The 25,261-nt window shown below is 45.3% G+C and overlaps 1 protein-coding gene across 2 annotated transcripts in view; it reads right to left on the reverse strand.

The window, feature by feature from the left end:
* Nucleotides 1-52: 52 nt before the first annotated feature.
* Nucleotides 53-25,261, reverse strand: part of UBAC2 (UBA domain containing 2) — a 146,844-nt gene continuing 121,635 nt past the window's right edge. For both annotated transcript variants that reach the window (XM_010980245.3, XM_010980244.3), the window contains 2 exons: nucleotides 12,588-12,710; nucleotides 53-649 (listed from right to left, as the gene is read on the reverse strand). In XM_010980245.3, the coding sequence (XP_010978547.1) occupies nucleotides 542-649; nucleotides 12,588-12,710 (231 nt within the window). In that variant the 3' untranslated portion in view covers nucleotides 53-541. The remainder of the gene's footprint in view (nucleotides 650-12,587; nucleotides 12,711-25,261) is intronic.

Raw genomic sequence — 25,261 nt, forward strand, 5'->3', positions numbered from 1 at the left:
TAGGAAGTGGGGACCCTGAATAGCCACTGGGGTTTGAAAGCAAATTCGAGAGAAAAAAAAAAAGCAATGAAAAAAGTCCATCAGGAAGAAAGTTTGACAGGTCCTTTCTGAATAACATTCCCCTTTCCCCTTTCTGACACTTATGATCAGATATAATGTAGGAAGATGCATTATGGTAAAAGGAATATTACAATAGCAGTAGTTTCCCATCTGGAGTGCTATTCAACTGCCTGCAGAAATCTGCACTTTAATGCATTTTAAACACATTAGGAACAAAGTGATGATTCTCCAAACCAAGGAAAATACCCCATAAAAAAATAAAGATAGAAAATACATGCTACTTTAATGGCAAACTTATTTTTTGATACTTAATGGTAATGATCTTGGAATTAAGGGAGAGCAGCGGGGAGTACCCTTTGCCCAAGAGGACAGCGAGAACAGTGCGCCAGAGAGTGCTGGGTCCTTGGGCTGATCCGGGAGCAGGGACAACGCCCCCTGTGGTCAGCAGCTTGACCAGTCCCTGTGCTGTCCGCTGGGACCGTCAGTGCTGCAGCAGGAAGTTGGTGGCCACGTTAAGGTCATTATTTGAAGCTCTCAGGGCTTCCAAAGCGTCACCTCTGGAAAACCCCATCTCCATGAGCCGGGCAACCTGAAAACAGAAACAAGACCAGAAGCCTCATAAAGCTGATGACACGGCCACTGATCCCTTAGCCCCAAGATGCTGGTCATGTAAGTTTTGTAGGATAGGTTAAATCAAAAAAAATTAAACAAAATTTTCATTTCCATGTGAAATCTGATGTTTATAAAATTACAACAAGCACAACATTTTAAGGTGATTATATACAGCCAACAGATGTGCATTTTCTCACTGAATCCTCGTTTTAGAGATGAAGAAGGGGGTTGCCGAGGGGCGGTGACCTGCCTGCCCCCAGAGGAGAGGGCAGATGGGCTCCCGGGACGCCGCCTGCGAAGCAGGTCTGCCGAAGCAGCCCTGCGCTCCCCCGCCTTACCACACTGCTCCAGAGCCAAACGTGATCGCCGCAGCACACCTTATGAAAGCCGCTTTTCCCTACGCGCGCACACACACATCAACAACTGCTCGACTGAGGATCCGCTCCTGATGCCGGCCAACTCTGACCGTGAGCACGACTTTGAGCGCCTGGGGCCGCACAGGCAGAGCGCGGCGGGTGCCCGTCCCTCTCCCGCGTTTCACGGCACGTCAGTCCCGGTGGGCAGAGGTGGCGAAGCCGGGGCAGAACCGCGCGGAGGAGAGCTAAAGCCACAGAGCATGAAACAACGAGGCCTGCATTTTTTCTGACCACAAATCCTGAAGCTGTCAATATAGAGGCTTCCTGTACTTTTATTATACAGGCGGTCTCCAGGGTCGAAATAGGCAGTGTCACTACTATCATTTTAGTTTATTTGTAAATATTTCACACTTAAAAATGTATTATAAAAATACGACCTTGGACTTGCTACAGGCATTTTTTGTTTTTTACTTATATTGAAATATGCCACATTTGCAACAACATATAGTGGAAAGTGTTACTATTACAGACGCTGACATTTTCAACAAGGTGTGAGTTAACACGGACTGGGGACTTAGTCACTAATTCTAATCTTCCTCCGCGTGGGCCACCAAGGGCCGTGGCTACGGGTGGTAAGAGCCCTGCTTCCCACCCTCCCACCCCGGGCAGGAGGCCTCAGAGCCAAGCGGGGGAGCGTGCAGGGGCGACGGAGACCCCAGACTCCTCCACGCCCAGGAAGCCTTAGGGAGGGGCTAACCTGGTTGAGAAGGGATTCAAAACCTGGGGTTCTGGTCAGTGTTTTTCAAACTGAGGCTGTGATCCCTCATCTGTGGGTCATGAATAGTTAATGGGCTAAGACCAGGATTTACAAAAAGCACGCACTGAGGGTCTTCCCTGCACAGAACCTCATTCTGGTTCTCCACGTGCACGCACACCCCCTGCACATGTGTGTACGGGCTGCGCTCAGACATCGGGGTCCGGCCGGCTGCTTCCTAAGGGCGGCCTGGGGGAGGTGGTTTCCAGCTGGACTCCCGGCGCTGGTGGACAGAAGGGCAGGGATCTTTGCTCTCATCTGCTCAAAGAAAGAACAACCTTTGCCAGAAAAGCACGAACACTCTTCACTCATCAGCCAAGATGGAAAGCTCTTCTGCAAGTGAACACAATCTGCGTCTCAACTGGTTGCCACCCGTGGGAACTCAAAAGCCCTAATTTGCCTTTTGAAGCTACAGGAAACAGCCCTGCTCGTTTTCTGCATGAGGCCCTGTGCGCATCCTCCTCCCCTCAGCCGGCACCCCAGCTCCTGGTCCGTCCCAGGCCAAGTGGCTCAGCGTCTCCCTCCCTCACTGCTGGTGTGTCCTCCGCTAGGAGACTCTCTCCTTTGCCCTCAGCCTGGTTAACTTATCTTCATCCACGGGATCTGGGGCATGTGGCTCTTTCCCATGTCTCCCAGATGAGGAGGAACCCAGAGTAGAAGTCCCGTGGCCCCAATGACCTCTGTCCTGGGCTCCTCGTGGCCGTGCCTTTTATCTGCATGTATGGGCACGGCTGCGTCTCCCTACCACACATAAGCCTTCTGAGAAGGAGGGCCACGGCTGCCTCTGTTCATCCCTGTGATTCAGAATCCAGCACTTTCCAGCCAGCCCCTCCCCTTCCAACACACACCTATTTGTGTGGTTGCAGAATACGGTCCCACTGGCATGGTCTGCCCAGGGCAAAGGGCAGCTGGCCTGTGCTGTCCTGTGACCCCAGCCCTCGTCACAGCGGAGGAGTGCTTTAGCTGGGGGCCTGCATGCAGCTACATGGGTGTACACACGCCCTGATTGTGTGGCCACATCATCCTGGGGTGGCGAGTTAGGCTGGGCCTGCTCTAAACCCTGCGTGAAATGTGCCAGGGCCTGACCTCCAAGTAGGCTTAATCCCGGTTCTGGGCTGTGCACATCTCTGTCAAACTTCTCTGATCACTTTCTAGCCAACCCAAACTATTTTCAGTTATAATTCTCTTGTCTACTGTGTCAGTCAGCTCCCTCAAACTTGCATCGTCCCTACATCTGATTAGCAGATTTGCTAACCTCCACAGCGTCACTCAAGTTAAAATGTCAAGCAGACAAGATCACAGCCAGGGCCCGGGACTTACTCGAGACCTCCCATTTCTATCCGAGTGGCTCGTCAACAGTTTTTTAGAATTTTAACCAGTTTCAAACTTACTTCATATTCTTATTATCCATGGCGCACGTCACCATCACCTCTGGAGGTGATGAGAAGGGCACATGTCTTGGTGGCATCCTGTGTCAACCAGAGCAGTTTGGTGCCTCCAGACCTCAAGGCTCTTCACATCTCACGAGTCATCTGTCTGATAATCTGTTTCAGGCTTCTGCCAGATGTGAAACATCAATTTTGCCATTCAATTCTCAGAATCCACACTTTTCTCTTTCCTTGGGGGCACGTCACACTGAGTGTCACTCAGGGAGAGGGGCTACAGGACTCGTGTTGGACGTGTGTCAACAGGGAGAAACCACCTCGTGGATCCAGGTGCGCCTGCCAGGTTACTTCCCCTCCTGGACTGAAGTAACCTTTTATGATGTTTGTTTCAATTACTTCTGGTTAAGGACTGGGATCTTCAGTGGGGAGAGTGTGACCCAGGGAGGAGGTGGGCAGCTTTGCTTGACTGTCACTCATGGACACGACATCATGGCCCAAGACTTGGCCATCCTCAATGACAGTGAACAGTGTGGCAGATGCTACGCTTGCTGTCACGTCTGTCACTTCCAGTACTTTCAGCATAGCTAAGAACTGGCTGCTTCTCTGCACCCAGCCGGCAGGAACAACTACGCTTGTTCAGCAAATCACAATTTATAACCTGGAGATGATGATGCATTAGCCTTGCCCTGCCTGGTGATGGTACCTGGTTGGGCTGCCAGCCCACAGCTTCCAACTGTACTCAAGTTTCTCTCCACCAACTCTGAATCTGGAATCCAGAAGATGCTGGGATGGGCTGCTGCTCTGGGGCCAGGGTGGGAAAAGCGCCTGGGGTCCGGGATGGTCAGGCCGCATCCCAGTTGTGTAAGTGATGTCCCGCGTGAGGAGAGACACGGTCCTGGCGTGCGAGGCTTCCTCCCGAGTTCATTCGTCCTCAGACACAAACAACCACACGTGCTGTCACCGGTTTTGACGACCGACCAAGCTCGGTTTTTCACGGGTTTTTGCTGAAAAGAGTCTTTGTGGTTACATACGTGCATCATGTCTTTAGTGAGAGCTGGCTTTGGAGCTTCTGGTGTTTCTTCGGGGGGAGAAGACAGGTGGGATGAGAAAATTTTCACTGCCAGTACTGTGTCCAGTGGGAGAGCTCACAAAGTAGAAATAGTATCAATCACAAGAAGAAAGAGTATCTGTAAGTCTCCCTTAACGTCCAAAACTATAAACATCCACAGAAAAATGAAATTGCCTGCCTAGGCATGGATGTGAGGAAAATGATCAGAAAACCCGAGGACGCAGAGAGAGCGGTCCCGACGGTGCTTTCCAGCTCCCCGGGTCCCTCGGTGGCCGGTGCCCGTGGGGCCCGCAGCCAGGCGGGGTGGCCGTGCCTCCCAGTGCTGCCCCTCTTTGGGGGGCTCAGCAGTCGTGTCCAGGATGGCAAGAACCGCGGCAGGACCAGCAGCACAGTCAGCAGACGGCTTCAGCCCTCATGGAGGACACTGCAAATCACGGGCTCAGGCCTTAATGTTAATCAGCGCCCGACCTGCACAACCTCGTGCGTTTCCTAACCATCTGCGAAGGCTCATTTTCACAGGAGGCATGACTCCTGAGCTCAGAGGCATCAAGAGAAAACAGGCCCATGCAGTCCCGCGGGTGGGTGGTCGGGGAAGCAGAAACCAAGAGGATTCTAGAGGTTCACGATTCCTTAGAATAAAACAGGAGAGGCTGGCAGCTGTTTTAGGTCTGACCCAAGTGCAAAAACATCACCCCAGCTGCGGCTGCTGGGAGGCGGGGACCCTGCCAGGTGGCAGAGGGAGCTCCAAGATGTCACTGTGTGAGCCCCGGTCGGGACTGAAGCCTCCGGCTCTCAGCTTTCTCACAGTTCCGAGGCTAAGAGAGGCGTGTGTGAAAGGCCTGGAACAGTGACTGGCACGTATCAGGTGCTCAGTAAGCGTCACCTCTTAGGATAATTTTTGTCCCACTTAAAAGTGATCAGTCAGGTGTGTGAGGACTCCTCTGAATCTCTCCAGCCTCGGATCAGAGCATCCTACGTGATAAAACTGCCCTTGGGTTTTGTTTTTGGCACTCACTTTAACTGCTTCCACTTCGCTAGTTTTATATCCTTTGTTGGTTAAAGAACTGACGTGTCTTTTACTACGATCAAACGTAGGGGGCCACGGTGAGCGCGGAGTGGCTGGAAGGAGGTCCCGGAGCAGAAGAACCACCTCCTCACCCCCCAGGACCTGGGTCACTGGTCCAGGGAGAGGCCTGTGCTCCCCAGATGACGGGGACCTGATTGCACCCCAACTGCACACCTAAGTACACCCACACCTCCCGCGGCGGCTGAATACAGTCATGCTGAAGAACAAAGCAAGCAACTTTTGCTGCTTACTTCTAGGCTTAAATCATGTAAAGAAGAATTGCCCTGAAAAAAACTAAGGTGGTGAGCCCGAATGAAGCCAGACAGGAAAAAGCAGAGTCAAGAGCACCTCGGTCAGTGCTGGACTAGCGGGGTCTGCAGCCGTCTGGAAAACGTACAAAATGTCCCACAGGAATTTTCTAAAAAGCATCTCCTTCAACGTTACTTCTCTGTTTCAGAGCCCAGTAAGTACTTTCCTCCTTCTGCCTCTGCATCACAGGAAAGTTTCCGTCTAAAAATTTTCACCACAAAACATCAGAATAGAGTTCACCAGAGTTCATCTTGGTTTCTGGTCTAAACACCTAAGTGATCCTTTTCTCTAACTTCTTTTAGAAACTAGGTGCAGCTGGTCAATATCCAAGGAAGGTGTTACGCTCTTCCCGTCTCCCCATCGCTTATTCATTCGAGCTCGAGCTAGTCAAAGGTAACATCTCCAACGCCTGTTTCTCATGGTTGAAAACTCGACTTCCTAGAGGCCAAATCAGATGACAGCAAGGAGGGGCTGGCACTGACGCTGCCGCTCAGCTTCATCCCCGAGATGGAAACACATTTATGAAAGTTCCCCCACCTGACCTCTGACTCTGTCAGCTGCTCCCCGGGGGGCTGGCCCAAGGTATGGGACTTCAGACAGGAGAACCCTGTCACTGTCACCCGACACTGCTCCAAAGGAGGACAAGGTGGAGTATGTTTTTCCTAAAATATGTTGCCCAGAGAGAGAGCACACTGAACAAGAAAAGTATAGAGACAGGAGATGAATTGGTACCAGTTTTCCTTTCCTTTCCTTTTCTTTTTTAAAATCCTCTGTGGTTGGGACATGTATCCCTACTATCTCAAGATAATTCTTACTCAAGAAAATGAGTAAAATCCCACTTTAACATTCTACGTGCAATTCAACTACTGACATGAGTGAAACAGGACACTCATTCCAATGAGATGTACAGCAATTCCCCCAGTGAAGCATGCCTCTGCTTGTTTTGTTCAAGTAAGAATGTGGTTTTCTTTAACTTCCCTTTAGTTAAGAGTGTCAAAAACAAATGGTTTTTTTGGGTTCTTACTTCCCAAATTCTGACGCTTGCACAAAGTGATGCCCATCTGAAAGGCAGCCCCAACCAGCCCCCGGCCAGGCTGCCCACTGGTGGCAGGCCACTTCCCAGGCCACATGTGCACTCTCCTGGGAGGGGCAGCCCCAGGGAAGTCCTAGATGTGGCTTGCCCGTCCCTGCTCTCATTATAACTGTCGTTTGTGCCCTGTCAGGGCAGCCTCACTGTCAGACCCCTGTGGGTCAGCACGGCTCCCTTTCCTTCCCACTCAACCCCTCTACTACTTGGAATTGCTGAACCCTTTGGCCGCCCCTGTTGGCTGAGTGGACTGTGTCTGGTTATTTTACATTCCTGCCCAGCTGCTGACAGCCCCTCGTCTTTGCACCCTCCTGCTTGCTTCGGGGTTTGGTCCTGAGAAGGCCCTTGCTACAGGCTGGGAGAGCTCCCTTGTTTAAATCTTTTAGTACCCAGCAGAATTAGGCACCCCTGAAAGCTGGTTAATTATTTGTCACTCAGTATTTACCCTAACAAATAACACATTCTATCTCTAGCATTAGGGATTAGAGATGGAAACATCTCTAGCACATTTTTAAGCGAAAAAAATTGTTCTTTTGAAAGAGAAGCCCACGGCCCATACCTTCACGTTCATCTCTTTAACTGCCACTGGGGCAGCTGCTGTGTGTCGGGCTCTGTGCTGGGAGGGAAACAGGGACGAGGCGGGAACAGGCCCCGTGGAGCTCACCACCTGCCAGACTACATGGGTGTCTCCAGACCAACACCCAGCTCACTGCGGTTCCAGATGCTCAGAGCCGAAGCACTGAGTGTATCTCGGAGCAGATACCTACTAGTGAGGGGACTGTTTTCATAAGGTGTGAATTTTGGAATTTAGGTGGGTTTTTTGGAGGCAGTGGTGAGGATTCCGGAGATGACGAGAGACTCACTGAGATTTAGATTCTCTCATATTGACTACATGTTGCTGGTTATCAGCTAAGACTGAGAGGGTCTTGTGCGCTATTCTCGCTCTACCTGGGCCAATGGGTATTTCAGAGAACGTGGGTGGAATCCACATGACACGTCTCATGTATTATAGATGTACTAAGCAGCACCGTATCTTGTCTGGTCAAGAGTCTCATAAGCACCTGAACCGGAACATGTTTCCTGGGCAAGGATGGAAGAAATCACACACGTGTTTGTGATCTCATAATACACCCCTTCCTCTGCATCTGGTCCATCCTCCAGGGAAACCCAATGATTTGACTCCCTGTTCCTTAATGCCTACAACATAGAAGGGAAAGTCCATGCAAAGCTGAGGGTCTCTGCTCCCCAAGTGGTGCCCTTCCCTACCAGTCACCCTCCACCCCAGCCTCCTCCACCTCTGCTTCCCCAAATCTGATGCGCTTTTCACCAGACCACGTCTTTACAAATGCCACTGCCCCCACCCTCCCAGTGCCAGCAACCCTTCAACAGCACTGGAGGCCGTGCTCAGAGCTGACCAGAGCCATCCCCGAGCCCGGCTCCCCGCGCTGGATCTGCAGCATGAGGGCAGGAAGCGCTGCCCGCTTATCTCCGTGTTACAGGAACCTAGCCCGGTGGTTAGGCCAGGCGGAGCAGACAGCTGACAACCGCTGGCTGGCTAAAAGGAAGGAAAGACACCAATGAAGAGACAACATTTGTAACATCCATATTTATCTTCCTTTCCTTAAGTCCCAGCATTGGTTTAGTTAGACCTGTTTAATGTCCTCGTCCGATTCCACCTGTGCGTCCCATTAAGTCTAAACCACAGGGTCACTTTCTAAGCTTGGGAGAGCTCAAGAGGGACAAACTTGGAAAGCTTTTTACCCTTTGATTAAAAAAAAATTATGTGACAAAATTTCATTATTTGTTAATCTTGACTATGGATGTAATATAAAAATCCTTGGTTAAAAAGAAAAAAACAAATGGAATAATGCATACACTTATTTTTAAGATAGACATCTGAGCACATGTAGTTATAGAGTTTACTGGGCAGCACTTGGTTTGGGCATTTCTCAAGGGGAGCTGGGGTGATAAACTGGTAAAGGTGCTCAGTGAAACCGGTAGGAGTGGCTTGGGAAGAAGTAAGAATCCCAAAATTTAATAGCAAATGTAGAAAAGGGGGCAAACATTTCTATAGCTGGATGTTAGACTATTACTAGACTTAATGAGAGAGGCACATTCTTCCTTAGAATACTCTTTGTTTGCAAAATAAAAGAACTGCATTTCCTATCTTAAAGAACTCTCAGGAACATCCCTAAAGCATTTGTTCACATCAGGAAAACACTCAAATAATCATTTCTATTTTTCTTGGTTTAGAAAATTACTAAGTCTCTTAATGCACTAAAATCACAACTGAGATTTAAATAAAATACAGCACATTTAATTGAAAAATTAAGCATAAAAAAGTTTTGTTAATTCAAACTATCTTAATGTTACTAACAAATATTTTAGTGTCTAGGCTGAAATTAACCAAGAGACTACACATAACTATAAACTGGTAAATGTTATTGTAAATGTCTTGAGGGCAAGAACAACATCTTTCTTCTCTTACCGTCTCTCTAGCATCTACCACAAAAACTACTGAGTGTCTACATAAATACTGCCAGGGGCACTCTGTGTCTTAATGTACCACAGCCTATAAGGCCATTTCAGGTTGATCAAGAAACAAAAGATTTAGAAAATCAATGTATAAGGAAGCATACGTTAAAAATGACCTCTCCTGTATTTACATCTTTTCAAAACAGAGCCAAGAAGAAGAAGTACATGATATTTTAAACTGATACTGACAACATGTTAACCTCACTCTTGTTATTCTGGGAGGATCAAGGAAAATGATTCATTTAAAAAAGACCCTAAAGACTTCAATTACACACATTCACTTTGTTACCACTTTTTGACACTTTTTTTCCCCCCAAGTGTCAAAACAAAGAACTATTTCACCTTTAAATTCTTCCTATCCTTAACGGCTGCTCTGGGAAGAATGTGACTTGGGTTCTATCAAGTAAACAGTAATATAACAGAACTTTCTTTCTTTTCACTTCAATTTGAAGGTATTAGTTTATTTTTTAATCTGTTACCATAAATATCTTACAAATACTGAGTTACTTGGCTTTATTTTCTTCTCATGGGGCTAACATTTTTTTGGGAAATCTGCTAGTGGAAGTGGAAGAGAACTGTGGCTCTTTAATAATCCATCTCTTAATCCGAACCAGTTACTGAAAGGATCTGAGAAGCTGCAAGGTGAGGGGCTGGGTCAACTCAGGCATATTCAATCGGTTTCTTTCAAAAGCACTTGCTGTGGCCTAACCGAGAGGTGCCAGTGGGAGCCCTGCCCAGAAGCCCCTCTTGAGTTCCAGAGAAGTCAGGATACATACAGCTCTGCCACAGAGATGAGTGTCTTGGGTCCGACTGGGGTGTGTTTGCTCTGGGGACAGGGGATGGGGAGGTGATGGCCTGCGTGGTGTGATCAGCTGTGAAACACTGACCATGATCTGCTTGATGAGAAGAAAGCAATGTTTGCAGAACAAAATTTAAAAGGGCTGTTACTGGAATGCTCTCAACTTACTTTTACAGATTTTTGGAAACTTTCTAGTGTGAAATAATTACAAACTTATGGAAAAATTTCAAGAAGAGCACTAGGAACCCAACTACTCTTCATCCAGATTCACCAGTTACTGTTTCGCCACACTGCGTTCTCTCTGTACACACACACACACATACGCGCACACACACTCTCGGATTTACTTTTCCGGAGCCGCCTGAGATCAAGCTCGTACATCCTGCCCCTTGACCCCTTAGTGCTCCAGTGTGAATTTGCTGAGAACAAGGATATTCTCTTTCCTAACCACAGTCAGTATAGATACCAAATCCTAGAAACTTAACATAAATATGAAACCACTACTAATCTACAGTCCAATGTCATAGACTGACTAAAATGTTCTTTCACCAAAACCTTCTTCTAGTACAGAATCCAGTCCAGGACCATGTGGGACATTTAGTCAGCATGCTTCCCAATGTCCTTTAATCTGGAACCTCTTGTGGCATCAGTATAGCTGGAGAGTACAGGTCAGGTATCTTACTGAATGTCCCTCAAGTTGGGTTTGCCTGCCTTTCCTTTATGATCAAAGTTTTGCCTTTTTTCCCCCTTTTTTGTCTTTTTTTTTTTCCGGGGGTGGGGGAATTAGGCTTACTTATTTATTTATTTTTAGAGGAGGTACTGGGGATCGAACCCAGGACCTTGCGTATGCTAAGCATGCGCTCTACCACTTGAGCTATATCCTCCCCCACAAAGTTATTCCATTTTTATTGAAACTCATAACTGATGTGTCCTTTTCAGGGCATACCCACGATGCCTCTTTGTTCCATTATGGGTAATTTTGATCACTTGTGTAAGTGGGTGTCAAATTCCTCTGTGTGTAGTTAACTACTTTTCTTTAATAATTAATAAGTAATTTGTGGGGAGATACTTTGAGATTATGTAAATAGCCTGTTCTTCCTATATGGATGATTTTTCCCTGAATTGATTTTTACTCCGATAGTTACAAAATTGTGATTTTCCAATACCGTAATTTTTTCTATATTTGCTGCTTTACAATCTACTGAAAGGAGGAGCATTTCCCTTTCCCTTGTGGGTGGAAATGTTTGTCTATTAATATAAGTATGAACTCATGGATTCTTTTTCTTCCTCAATGGATTATATTATAATACTGTCCTTATTTATTTTGACGCTCAAACCTGATGTCCCAGATCTGGCCAGCAGGACCCCCTCCAGCTGGCTGCAGTATCCCTGCGGCATGCCCCGCCCCCTCAGTTAAGGAGCACTTCCTTACTTCCTCAGATAAGGTGGTCCGAGGTCATCTTGTCCCTCCCCTACCCCGGCCTGGGACACACCGCTTCTCTCAGGAGGCTGGCTCCTCTGAATGGGCACAGTGTGTAGAAACTAGGTCTGGGCACCAGGTGTGCTTAGTGCTACAGGGATGCCACTGCTTGTGAGTCCTTCCGGTTGACACAGCTAAGATACATATACAGACACACACACTTCCCACAGCATGAGTTTACGCTCATATCTAATTGCAACCCAGTCCCACAGGGTTCTTCCCTGCCTTCCCCTGTTCTCTGCCTTTTCCTTCTTCCACAATACGACCATCCTATTTCCTTGTTTGCTCAAATCTACAATCCACACAACATAATTTCAGAACTGCTGTACTCATACCGTTACGAAAAATACACCTATGAAGAGGCTGAGACTTTTTGCAGTTCTTTTTTCCTTTAGACCGAGGGCATAATATGTTCAAATGTTACTGAAATTAATTTTCCCATTTCCTTATGATTATATTATTCATTTAAAGTACAATTGGATAATTTATTTCAGTTTCTTTTTAGGTTTATCATTGCCCCCATCATTGATTTGCTTTTTGAATATGTAAAACATTAACATGATTTCTAAAGTCAGGTATACTTTACATACGATATAACGTAAAGATACTCAGAGAAGCTCCCCATCTTTCTGCCTCCTCTCCTAGCCCTTGTAGAGAACCAACTTCAGTAGTTCTGTATGTATGAAGTGTCACAGATTTAAAAATAAGCAGTCATGGAGCATTGTGTTGTATACCAGGAATTGACACATTGTAATGGACTATACTTCAGTTAAAAACAAAACAGTCACAATGCCTTGGGTTTTTGTTTTGTTTTTCCTTAAATTACGCCTTCCTCAAACTCATAAGACTCACAGTAGTCAATAAAGGTCCCAAGTGTCTACCACTGGTATAGGCAGAAGTTACCTGATATCAAAATCTTTGTGTTTATATGCTTCATTTCTTTCCAGTCTTGTTCACCCAAACTGCTTGAAGTTTGAAGCATGGGTTTAAGGCAAGACCAGGCGTTACTGATTACCTGTTCCTCTGAAACCTCTAGAGGAGGGGACACTGGTTGTTCAGACCGCCGACCATCCTGATAGTTTACGTTCCGTCGCTGACGTAAAGGAGGGAAAAGACGGTTCCAGTTGATCATTCCTCCCTAAAAAGAGATCAGTGCGCAGTAATGAGACACAGACGGAGTACACGGGTCACAAGGCGCGGATGAGCCTTCTATTGCAATGCAGTCACAGCCAGACTGGGAAATGAGGCGTCAGGTGGAACCGCTGTGTGCCAGCTGGAAGGATCACATCATCCTCCAGTCAATAGGCTAAAACCGGCAGCCTGCAGCAGGTGCACAGAGCAAAAAGAAGGTAATGGATACTGCCAAAGGTATTTGTGCAATGTGGCTCTGGGAGGCAGCAGAAGACACATGCAGACATCCCTAACCTCAGCCGTGCCGTGTCCCCACTGATGCTGTCCCAACTCCAGCCACACTCAGTGTTTAGAGAATATACATTCTTTTCCATTATAAGTGAAATATTTATTTAAAAAAGTGACAGTGCACTTAGTCCTATATGAAATGTCCACAAATAACAAAACAAAAATATTAGACTATATTCTCTGATCACAATGCAATTAAATTAGAAATCAGTACCAAAATTATAATCAATGTAAAACAAACACAAATCCACACATTTGGAGATCAAAAATGAAAACATCATAATGGACAGAAGATACCTAAAAGTGAATAAAACTGATTCTATTACCAATCAAGGCTTATGTGATATAGTTAAGTAGTTGATGGAATTTTTAAAATATTGAGCTTAAAAGTAAATGAAGACTGAAAATTAAAGTTACTAACGTACAATTTAAGAAGTCAGTGAAAGTAACAATAGTCTAAAGGAATTGGAAAGAATGATGCAGACAGTTAAGAGCAAACATTAACAAAGCGGAAAACAGAGACACAATAGAAGGAATCAATAAAAACCTAATGTTGGCTGTTAAAAAGTCAAATAAAGTGGATAAACCAGGCAAGCTTAGTGAAAAGACAAAGAATGGAGCACAAATTCTATTAGAAATAAAACAAAGAATATAATGACAGACATGAAAAAATCTATAAGAATGCTTTATTTGTATCACAACTGATGAAGTAGACACATTTCTAGAAAAACAACTTGTTAAAACTTCCTCAAGAAGAAACAGAAACTGGTAATCAGTTTTGAAAACTGTTCAGAAGCACTGACTAAAGCTGAACACACATGGATGCCTCTGCAGTTCCACTCCTGGACAACAGAAAAGCAAACACACGTTTACCAAAGGCACAGACCAGAATGTTCTTAGCAGCATTATCTGTAATAGTCAAAGACTGGAAACCACTCAAATGTCCACTAAGTAAAATGGATACTTTATGGTATATTCACATGATCTAATACTATACAGCAGTTCAAATGAATAAACTATAATGCATGCAACAACATGGCTAAATCTCTCAAATACATGTTGAATACAATAAACACAAAAAAGTACACCTGCATGATTACTTTATAAAATGCTAACTTTTCTGTGTTATACTTCAATAGAGAGTCACAAAAAGAAACAGAAACCCTTACTAAAGACTTCTAGCCATTAACGTAATTGAAATAATACCTAAAACTCTACCCACCAAAAATCTACATGTGAAGTCAATGAAAATTGTAAGGACCTACTATCTTATACAAATTGTTCTAGAAAACAGAAAAGAAGAAGAGCTCCCCATCTAATTTTTTGAGGCTATATGATGCTGTTTCCAAAATCAGAGAAGGCTATTATGAGAAAGAAAAATTATAAAATAATTTGTTTTTCATTTATGGACAGATGGAATAATCCCCAATAAAATATTAACAAACTCAATCCAAAAATGGTCAGAAAATCATCATCTTATCTGCTACGATGTACTATATTATGATTTATCTCTGGAATCTTAGAAAATATAGTATGCAATTCACACATTAAGAGATTAAAGGAGAAAAGCCAAATGCTCACTCGACAGACATAAAAATAATTTAATAAAAGTTGATGAAAAGACTAGAATGCCAATTACCACCTCTAGTATTCAATACAAGTCATAGCATAATGAGGACAAAACCAACCAATCATGGAAGAAAATGCAGAAGGATGGAAAGGGAGAAACAAAACTGTCACTCACACATGATAAGCGTCTACCTAGAAAATGAGAATTAATAAAAGTACAAGATAAAAAAAAATCAGTAATGTTCCTTGACTGTGATCACTATTTACAAACAGAAATAAAAACTATTAGGTACTGAGGAATGAAATCTAACAAAAGATCTGCAAGATCTCTATAAAAAATGGTAAACTTGATTGAAGGCTATCAGAAGACCTAAATAAGTGGATAGGAAGACTGAATCCTGTCATCTTTCCACTCTGCCAATTCCAGGTGGTAGGAGAGACCACTGGTTGACTCTCAATATCCACACTCCCTTCTCTTTAAAAACAAGATTTTTTTTTTTTTTTTTTTGGTGACACAGTCACTACATTTCTCAGCTTCCCCTAAGTGGGCTCAGTTCTGCCAATGGTCTGCAGGCAGAAAGGGCATCTGGGACTTGCAGAAGAGCTCTTAAAGGGAGGGCTGCACCCTTCCTCACTGCTTCCTCCTCCTTCCTGGAGCCCAGGCAGCCATCCTGGTCCCATGCTGAGGACAAAGCAGCTGTCAGAGAAAAGGAGCCTGGGGACAGCAGCTTCACCAACCCAGGGCTGTCAACATCCGACTTCTTTTATAAGAGACAAACTTCTACCTTGTTTAGGTTTCTGTGATTTTAGGGGGTGGTAATTAGGTTTATTTACTATTTACTTACTTTTTAAAAATTGAAGGTACAGAGGATTGAACCCAGGACCTCATGCATGCTAAGCACACATATCACTTAGCTGTACCCTCCCCCTGGTTTCTGTTATTTTGTGTTTTCTGTCATATGGAGCTAAACCTATTTCTAATGGCATATACTCAAAATTCACAAGAGTGTGTGTGGTGAGACAACCTGAAGTTAAGGGTCAGAACTATACCTGAATATTTGCAAGAAGTGTAAGGGAGGATTTTTCTCTACCAGTTATTAGGACTTACTATTAGGCTTCAATAATTAAAGTGGAATGATATTAGCATACGACAGGCAAACAGTGGAAAGAAACAGGAGAGGTGGCTGAGAAATCAAAAGTAAACGTGGGCACTTGGTATACAATGGAGGAGGCCTTGCAAGTCAGCAGGAAAAAGAGACACCATTTAACGACAGTACCAGGACGACTGGTTATAGACACGGAAAAAGAAAAGATTAGACCTTTACTTCATACCGCTGTACACAAAAATAATGTTTATTTAAAAATAAAACCCACAGATTAAGGATTCAAATCTGGAAAGCAAAACTGCTAAAAATTTTAGAGAAAATAAGAGAATATTCTCTATGTTGCCAGGATAGGAAAGAATTTCTAAAACAAAAAATACAAAGCAAAAATCATAAAGAAAAGATTGCTAACAATTACTGCAAATAAGAATTTTTGTATGATTAAAAAAAGGTAGAAGACAAAGTACAGATTAAGAGAAAATATTTGTAACATGTAACTGACAAAATCGTATCCAGAATATGTAAAGAATCAATGAGAAAAAATAAATAACACAAGAGAAAAGCAGATAATGTCTATGAATAAACAGTTTACAGAAGAGGAAACCCTGAGTTCAGGATAAACATAAGAAAAGATGTCCAACCTCACTGGTATTAGGAAATGCAAATTAAAACAGCAGTAAGTTATTTCATACCCATAAGACTAGCAAAAATAAAGTGTCTGACAGTACCAAGGATGGGGCTGACAGGGGAAGGAAATGGGAACTCTCTACATTGGTGATGAGAGTTTGGCACAAATGTTTTGGAGAAGAGTGCGCCAAGATCGAGTAAAACTGAGGATGTCCTATGACCCAGCTTCCATCTCCAGGGAGCCAGGAGGGCCTTGTGGGCATATGAGGATATTCTGTGAAGCACTATCTTATTAAGTAAGAAAATATAAGGAGTTCCACTGTCCCTAAGTAGGGAAATAAATTAGTAAGTGGTTTTTACCATATAAAAGACTACTATATGTGCAGCCAGAATAGATTATCTAGATCTAATGGATAATTCTCAAGAATACGATGTTGAATGAACAAAAAGTTGTACAAGAACATGTATAAATAATAACAGTTACATAACATTTTAAAATGTTTAGAATAATAGTATACTATTTAAACGATTTTATGGATATATATACTAGTGGTGATTCTGCACCCTCAAGGGATATTTGGCAATGTCTGGGGGCATTTTTTACTGTCTTGTGGCCGGGGGGTGGGCTGGGGACAGGATGGTGGTGCTGTTGGCATTTAGTGAGTCGAGGCTAGGGATGCTAAGCGTCCTCTAATGCGCAGGACGGAGCGCACGACAAAGGATGGCCTGGACCACAATGCCCATGGTGTCCGGGTCGAGCAGCTCTGATGCACCCACACGTACATATACAGACGTGCACAGGTATTACACACCACACGCCACACACCTGCTGCAGGACAGTGGGAAGGGGATGAACCTTTGGCTGAATCTGTAACATTTTATTCTTCAAAGGGAGTGAGAGTCAAAGAGTAGGCAAAACAAAACAAAACCTCGGGCTGTGATAGTAAAAAAAAGTGCTTAAAAAGCAGAAAGTTACAGGAGCTCTAGGTTTGGGGCTGTTTTGACACGAATCTGTGCTTTCTGTAGGTTCAGCGTGAGCCTCTGCAAACAGGAAACGCTTCCTTCACTTTGTCTTCTTCAAAAGCAATAACCACATATTTAAAAGAGGAAAAAGGAAACAGCTTGCATTTTAACAGCCATTTTATGAAGTATCTGTTATTAGTTGGTAAGGAGATTTTCAAATGCAGTAAAATTTCTTGTGAAAATATACAAACAACTAATTTTCCAACTGAGAGCTGTAAATATTTGTTAAACGTTCTGTCAGGCGGAAGTTACATGACTAGAACTCCACCTCTAAAAGCCCTGGCCTGGGAAGGGACGACCAGGCAGTGTTTGCACCGAGAAGCTGGGTGGGAACAGCTCCCCAGGGCCTCTGAGGCCCTCACCGCCCCCACAGGAGAGAAGGAGCGAGGCCCACAGCCCAGTCCTTGCCCATGGAGCTCAAGCTCTCCTTGGGTCAGGGGAGACACCCAGCAAGGGGAAAATCAGCCCCAGGCAAAGTGGTGTATAACTAACAAGGGAGCCGCAGCGTCAGTTAAAGGGCTAGAAACGTTCAGAGTGGGCTCCGACCAACTGCAGCTGGAGCACAGGGGCAAAACTTCAAAGAGGATGAGGGCTTAGCTAAGTTTTTAAAGGATGAGATGATTTCAGCAATGGACAGGAGAACCAGGCATTTTTGTCAGCCTGTTCAAAGACAGGGGACTGAGAATGGGTTTATTCCTACTTCAAGGGCCAGGACAATGCTAAGGAGTAATGACCAAGGAGCAAAAGTAGAGGACACTGAGTGACTGAGAGTGGTCTCCAAAGCCAGGATGGCTGGTTTCACATCCCAGCTCAGCCACTTACTATGTGACCTTAGGCCTTCACTGTTGTTATTGTTGCTGTTTTTAACTTGTCTGAGTCTCAGTTTTCTTATGTGTAATATCGGAATAGTAACTACACTCACCTTACAAGGATTTGAGAAATAAATGAGTTAATACATGTAAAGCATTTAACTCAGAGCTGGAAATTTTCTAAAAGCTTATTACATGTATATTAGGTATTACTATCTAATATTTGCATTGTATCTTACAGTGTTATTTCCTGTCTTCCCAGCTCAACTATAGGGCCCTGGAGAGTCACACTGGGGTAAGGTTTGTACCTAACTCCCCAGGTGGCTGCATGGCTCTCCGCTCAGTGCAGCCTGAGCTGATTCCCCACCAAGGAGGTGTTTCATCCAGGAGTGAAATGGAGAATGATTACAGAGATGGCATTATGAATGTGATGGTTTAGAACAATTGCAATTCTTTCCCAAAGCATCCTCATCTTATTTTTAAAAGGTTGGTCATTGGGAAGAAATGCATCTTTTATTCTCAGCCTTTGGTCCCAAAGCCTTTAACAGTGTGCTGGATTCTGAACTATACTGTCTGTGCTGCCTGCAGATCGTGCAGGAGAGATTCTGGGGGAGGATATGGGTTCATCAGGAAGCAGTGACAGGTCTGTTTAGTGATAACTGCCTTGGGCCCAAAGGAGGTGCGCTGGCATCTATACAAGAATTACTAACTCTGGCACAGAACACGGCTTTCCAGTGTTTTCCACATCATGGCACACACAGAAAGGTATCTTTGTGTAACATCCAGGACAACCAGAGCTGCTTGCGACTCCCCTGGCAGCTTTGGGCCCTTCCCAGCTGCCCTAAAGGCCAAGGTGATCAGTGTGTCAGTCCACCTGTGCCCGTGACACAGTGGCTGGGAAGTTCAATCACAGACCTAAGGAAATGCTTACACATTTAAGGTGAGCAGTTGACAGTAGGGGTGGGCTACTGAGGAATGGGGAAGCAGAAGAGACCAGATTGTTTCAGCTGCGTCAGGTAAGGTAAAATCGAGAAAGCTATTGAGCGTCTACTGAGTACCTGGTAGTACCTGAAGCCACAAAGCTAGAAAGAGAACAAAGACAATGTCCCTGAGTCTTAGGAGCTCACAGTCTGGTACTAAATCATTTTTCCTATTTTTTCCAGGTTACTAGTAACATTCTTGGCTCCATCCAGTGATGCCTCCTCTAACATCTGACTCCCGGTGGCACTGGCCCTACCAACTGCCCCTCCTCAATCCTCTCTGGCTTCATGGCATCACACTTTCTTGGTCTTTCCAGCCTTCTGGTCTCGCCCTCAGTGCCCCTCAGAGCCACCTTCCCCAGCTCACGTCCTTTGAATCTTGGTGTCCCCTGAGGTTCTGTGCAGGATTATCCTGTTCTCTCTCCAAGTCTGTCCGCAGGTGCTTGCGCATCCCTAGGGCTTTAGTTTCCATGTACGTAGTGGAGACTTCTATCCTCTCTCTCCGATCCAGGTGTTGTCCTCAGAGCCACAGACCAACTCTCCTGACACATCCCCTGAGATGTTCCAGAGACATCTAAAATGGAACGTGTCCCAGACAAAAATCTTCAATTCCATCTCTCTTCCCGTGTCCCCAGTCTTGGGGAATGACATCAAGACTGTTGATTACAACTCCCAAGCATCTTTGAAATCCATCCACTTCTCTCTACTCTGACTCTCACTGTCCTATTTTAAATCACCATCAAGGGTGTGGGGTGGCTTCAGAGTGACTTTCCTGACACACAAATCTCCACTCAAAAACCCTTCAATGGGTCCCTGTTGCTTTTTTATTAAAAAACCTTAAAATACTTTTTTCTTCATTCATGGCAATCACAAACTCACTGCTTGCTAACACACTTTTATAAAAAGTAACAATGTTCTCTAAAACAGAAAAGTAATTAATTAATGAGAAGAATGTCATTATATTCTACTTTTGTAAATCTCTTCTATGTCTGACAATGGAAGGTAGCACGATTCTCAGATCTGCCTCTGCATTCAATTCTGTTACATGTTACCTTGGCTTTCGAAGTATATAAAAAATCTAGCCACATATAGGTATATAGTGAGTAAAAAAGTGGAGCATATTAAGAGCTTTTCAGATAGCTGTAGATACTCTTCTTTGATAGTACTTAAGTCCTCATCAGTTTTAGGGACAACTCAAGCTTCTTACCATGGCTCGCCAGCCTCCTGTTTACCGTGCCAACAGTCCTCTTCACCACCCCAGCATCACATTCTAGGCTCCTGCCCGGGAGCCTTCTCTAACCCCACGTCTAGGGTGAGATGCCCCTCACGTGCTTCTGTATCTCACTGCACCCTTCCAGGGACAGCACCTGGTAGGTTACACCCCAAAGATGTGTTCCCTGGTAGGACTCTCACAGCAGGCGACTCTAGGGCTGAGACCACCCACCTGGTCTTTGCAGACCCAGCCTCACAAGCCCTTGGCACGTGTAAGTACTTAAGAAATACTCGCTGAGTGAATAAATCAATGGACAAATACACAGCAATGTATATTGCTAAATTCTGTGGGGTTTTCTTGAGCAAAGACCTTGCAGTTAGCGATAAAATGAGGCCCTAAGTAGTAGGTTAAGAATGAAGATCAGGATGGAAGTGGAGGAGAGGCAGAAGCAAGGAGGCTCAGAGAGCAAAGCACATGGCTGCTTCATTCTTTAAGGTCACGAGGCACCATCTCCCTCTGACACGGGACCCAGCAGTTACAAGAACTACTGCGGGGAGACTGTGGTGGTGCCAGGGAATCTCCGCACAGAAGAGGGTATTTGTGACCCACTGCCCTGCTGCCTTGTGCCCCCTGGAAGCTGCAGCTTGCAGAGTTACCAGACTCTGCTTAGCTTCACTCCTTTCTCTTCTCTACGCAGCACGCTGCACCGGGACCAGGTAAAGAGGGCTGTGACACACAGAGAAGTGACTAATTTCCGACGGCCCTGAAAGAGCTTAGCTGAGTTGACAAAACAAAGGCACATTAGAAACTACACAGAAGGCACTGAGGCTGCAGCATGTGACTAAGGACAACGAGAGAGATCTCTTATTATGAGACACAGAACCAGTAATAAGCACCATTAATAGAGAGAAAAGAAACACCCCCAGAGGCTGCTGTTATCAGCAACAGCTTCACGGCAAAACCAGAAAAAAAAAAGAAAAACAAAAAGAAAAGAAAACAAAACAAACCCCACCACCACCACCACCACACACGGACTAGCAATACGCTGGTCACATGGATGAGGGACATTCATGAGGCTCAGAGGAAGCCCTACTATGTATTTGGAGAACAGTCCGTGGGTCATGCCACAGGGATAGGAGCAGGAGACGCGCTCAGGGGTCGGAAGCTGACCGTGTCGGGAGTGCTGTGCCCTGCGCGGGCACCAAGCGCCCAGCTCGGGCACTGCAATTCCCTTCCAGGCTGCTGGTCTTAGCAGGTGCTGGGAGAAAACAGGAGACGAGAGGGAAGCTAGATAATCACTTGAACAAAATCCCAGTTTTACAGCTCTCGGCATCATGTTTCCTTGTGGTTTATCCTACGGCTGGTTTTGGGGGCTCAGATACTTCGTAACACATCATCCTTCTCAGCAAAACACAAAACAGTTTCCACAGTAGTAAGATCAGGAGATGAAAGTTTCCAACAGCCCTGCTGCTCTTGGCCACGTCTCCTCTTCCTCCTTCCTGCTCTGGTGGCCGAGCTCTGGGGGCCGCCACCTTGCCTGGCCATTTATTCTTGGGCTTGAGGGGCTGGGGCCACGGGTGCTGGTCTAGGGACTGAACTGGGAGGCAGGGAGGAGAGGGGTGAGGAGGCACCCAGAGAGTCTACTATCAGGAATCGATTCGATCACCTAGGACGCAGCTCAACAGCTTGGCCACGGCCACTCCCTGCTAGGAACACTCCAACTGGTGAGCGCGCCGTCAGACATGCGGCTCGAGGCTGGTGTGTTTTGAGTGATGACTTGTCTCTTGAGAGGCTGGGTCTCCAACCACAGCTGATCTCACTTCTCTTGAGACCTGGGGACAATGTTGACAACAGGCAGAGGAAAGGAGTCTGGAGAAGGAGCAGCAGAATTCAAGCTTGGCTTCACCCTTCCCTCGGCACAGGGGCGGGGACAGGATGGTACCGGGATGCTGTACTGGGCCAGAGAGCGCTTACGTCTGTCCCGTTCCCTGAAGGATGACTGCTCTCACTCTCCTCTAATGGGGACCTCTTCCTCCAGGCAGAGTCAGAGTCAAAGATGTCCTCACCTTTTCTTGGGGAGGTTTGGTTTTGATCTCTGTAGAGAATGCGAAAGCTCAGTCTGTTGTGAGGAGGAAGTGGTGGTGACGGGTGGTGTGAAGGAGACAAGGAGCCCCCTGCAGACCCAGCCCCAGGCTGGGGACACCTGGTGGGGGAAGAGGACACCTCTCTCTTGTTTTAAGGCTTTTTAACTACCTTAATTTGATTTACCTGTTTGTGAACACTGAACACAAGTTACGGTACGGACTGCCCAGGATAAGGCACAGCTTTCTTGAAAATATGAAGGAAAGAGTGCCTTGCGGTACGGGGATGACTGGTTTCTGCTTTACATCTTCCATCTCCTCTGTTTTTTGTCTGCCAGTTTTCGGGTCATTTTTCCCCCCTCCTTAACTTTAGCTCTACACAAAAATTAATAAATAAAAGTCAAAATTAAAGTTAGTTCTGGTACTTGTTACCAGTAAGTGCTTGGCTAGAAGAAGAGGTGAAACTTGCTATTAAAAGTGAGATTGGGGATTACTCAAGATTTTCCCCAGAGAGGTCACAAACCCTTACATCTTCAGCCATTACCTCTCACCCATACTCCTTCAACCAGTGCTGGGCCAGGGCAGACGACTTTGCCCAAGAGCCCGGTGACTCTTCCAGACTCTAGTCTCTCCTCTGTACACCAAATCCAGCCAATTCTCAAGTAGCACTGACTTCTCCTTTGAAGGGGGTCTGCCACTGTTTAAGTCTTTGTCGTCCCTACCCCGACCCCGAGATTAAGCCAACAGTCTCTTAGATGACACCACTGCCACTAATACAGTTGTATGTTGCTTTATTGTGCTTCATAGATCTTGCACTTTTTACAAATTAAAGGTTTGTGGTAACCCTGCGCCAAGCAAGTCTATTGGTGACATTTTTCCAACAGCATTTGCTCACTTCGTGTCTCTGTATCACATTCTGGTAATTCTCACGATATTTCAAGTGCCTTCATTTTTTATTACACTTACTATAGTGATCTGTGATCAGTCATCTTTGATATTACTGTTGTAATTGTTTTGGGGCACCATGAACATTGTTGTCTTCTTTTCAAAAACTGCCACAGACCCCTCAACCTCCAGAAACCACCACCCTGATCAGTCAGCAGTGTCAGCATCGAGGCAGGACACTCCAGCAGCAAAAAGAATGTGAGTCGCTGAAAGCTCAGATGATTGCTAGCATTTCTCAGCAATAAATTTTTAAAGTATGTACATTTTTAAGACATAATGCTATTGTACACTCAACAGGTTACAGTATAGTGTAAACATAACTTTTATATGCACTGGAAAACCAAAAAATTCACGTGACTTGCTTTATTGTGATACTTGTTTTAACGTGGTGGTCTGGAACGGCACCTGCAGTATCTCTTGTATTGCCCCAACCCAATCTGTACACCACAGCAGGTGAACTGTGCCTATAAGGCCGTTCACAACACCACTGCCTCAACTGAAAATCTTACTGCATCACATCTAAATTATTCTATTTTGAAGGTCCTCCAAATCCATCCTCATCCTAATGACTTCTTGCCTCTTCCCTGCATGTTCCTTCCACTCACTGTGTCCCTCACTTATTCAGACTACATCTGCTCAGATAGTGCCTGTTGCCTAAAATGCCCTCCCTCGCCCCCTCCGACCATCCACTGCCCCACCAGGTTGTTCAGGGACCAGTCCTTGTTTTAGATCTATAACTGGCTTCTTTCTTGACAATCCAAAGCTTTACTGCTCTCCCCCTCTGCTGACCTTCTACAGAACTCAGTCAAGCTGCCAGTCTAAGAGAATGTAACACTGAGTCTAAGTTTCCTCATCTGTAAAATGGGCAAATGGACTAGATGATCCTTAAATTAGTAATTTTGAGTTGTTTCTTCCCAATCGACCTATTAAAGAATGTCTTGAAAGCCAAGCAGTTCTGTCTCAAAAAGAGATCTTCACTGTTGCAGCAGAGTCCAGCCTGCACTTGCCAGGGCTGCTGGAGGAGGGACGCCTGGGCAGACGCTGGTCCACATCCCTTCCTTTTTATACTCTCCTCCACTGTTGATGAGTGCTACCTGCATTGATCAAGGACCTCTAATGAGCATCTCTAATGACCAAGGATCCTTGAGCAACCACTCCTAGTAGAACGGCAGTGACGGACAGCTCACAGATGAGGAAGGCGGATTCGGAGAAGTGAAGTGCTGAGCAGTGGAGTGGTCTCTCACAGCCCGGAGCCCTGGGCTCTGAACCACAAACTAAGTGTGCACACTACCCTGTGAATCCAGGCTCAACAAGGGCGCATACATCTCTATCACTTTAAAAAGTATGATTAAAAAAAAAATCTCAGTATCGCTAATCTGTGCTCTAATCTCGGACAAGAGATCATGACTCATGACTCTGGAAATTCCTGGGTTCCTGCTGCTTTATTCACAAAGCCACGTCTATCACCCACAGCATCAGGAGGCAGGGTCTGAAGCTGGGGTGGGTTCCGTGAAATTCAAGGCTTCTTGAGATGATCAGAAGGATTTTTCCTAAGAAACTCATGGGTAGTCCCGTGGTCTGTCCTGCACTAGAACTGTCTTCTGGTTTTAAAAACCCACAAGGATGCCTTTTTTGGAGGAGGAGAAATTTGCAAAATGAACAATTTTTCTAATACTCCCCCATTTAAAATTATGTCTGCCTCAAGGTACATCTCTAAACTCATTCGTGGTTTTAAAAAGTGATTAATAAGTGAGAAAATAAAAAATTGTGAAAAAAATTAAGATTGCTAAAAACTTCTCTCTCTCAAACACTGAGGCTGTCATCACTGTTCACTTGCTCCCTAAAGTACCATGAGATTGTACCACACTTTTCTTTCTCATGAAGACCAAGGCAGAATGGAAAATAGAAATGATTTTCTCG

Source organism: Camelus dromedarius, chromosome 13 (assembly GCF_036321535.1).
Source record: "Camelus dromedarius isolate mCamDro1 chromosome 13, mCamDro1.pat, whole genome shotgun sequence".
Lineage (NCBI taxonomy): Eukaryota > Metazoa > Chordata > Mammalia > Artiodactyla > Camelidae > Camelus > Camelus dromedarius.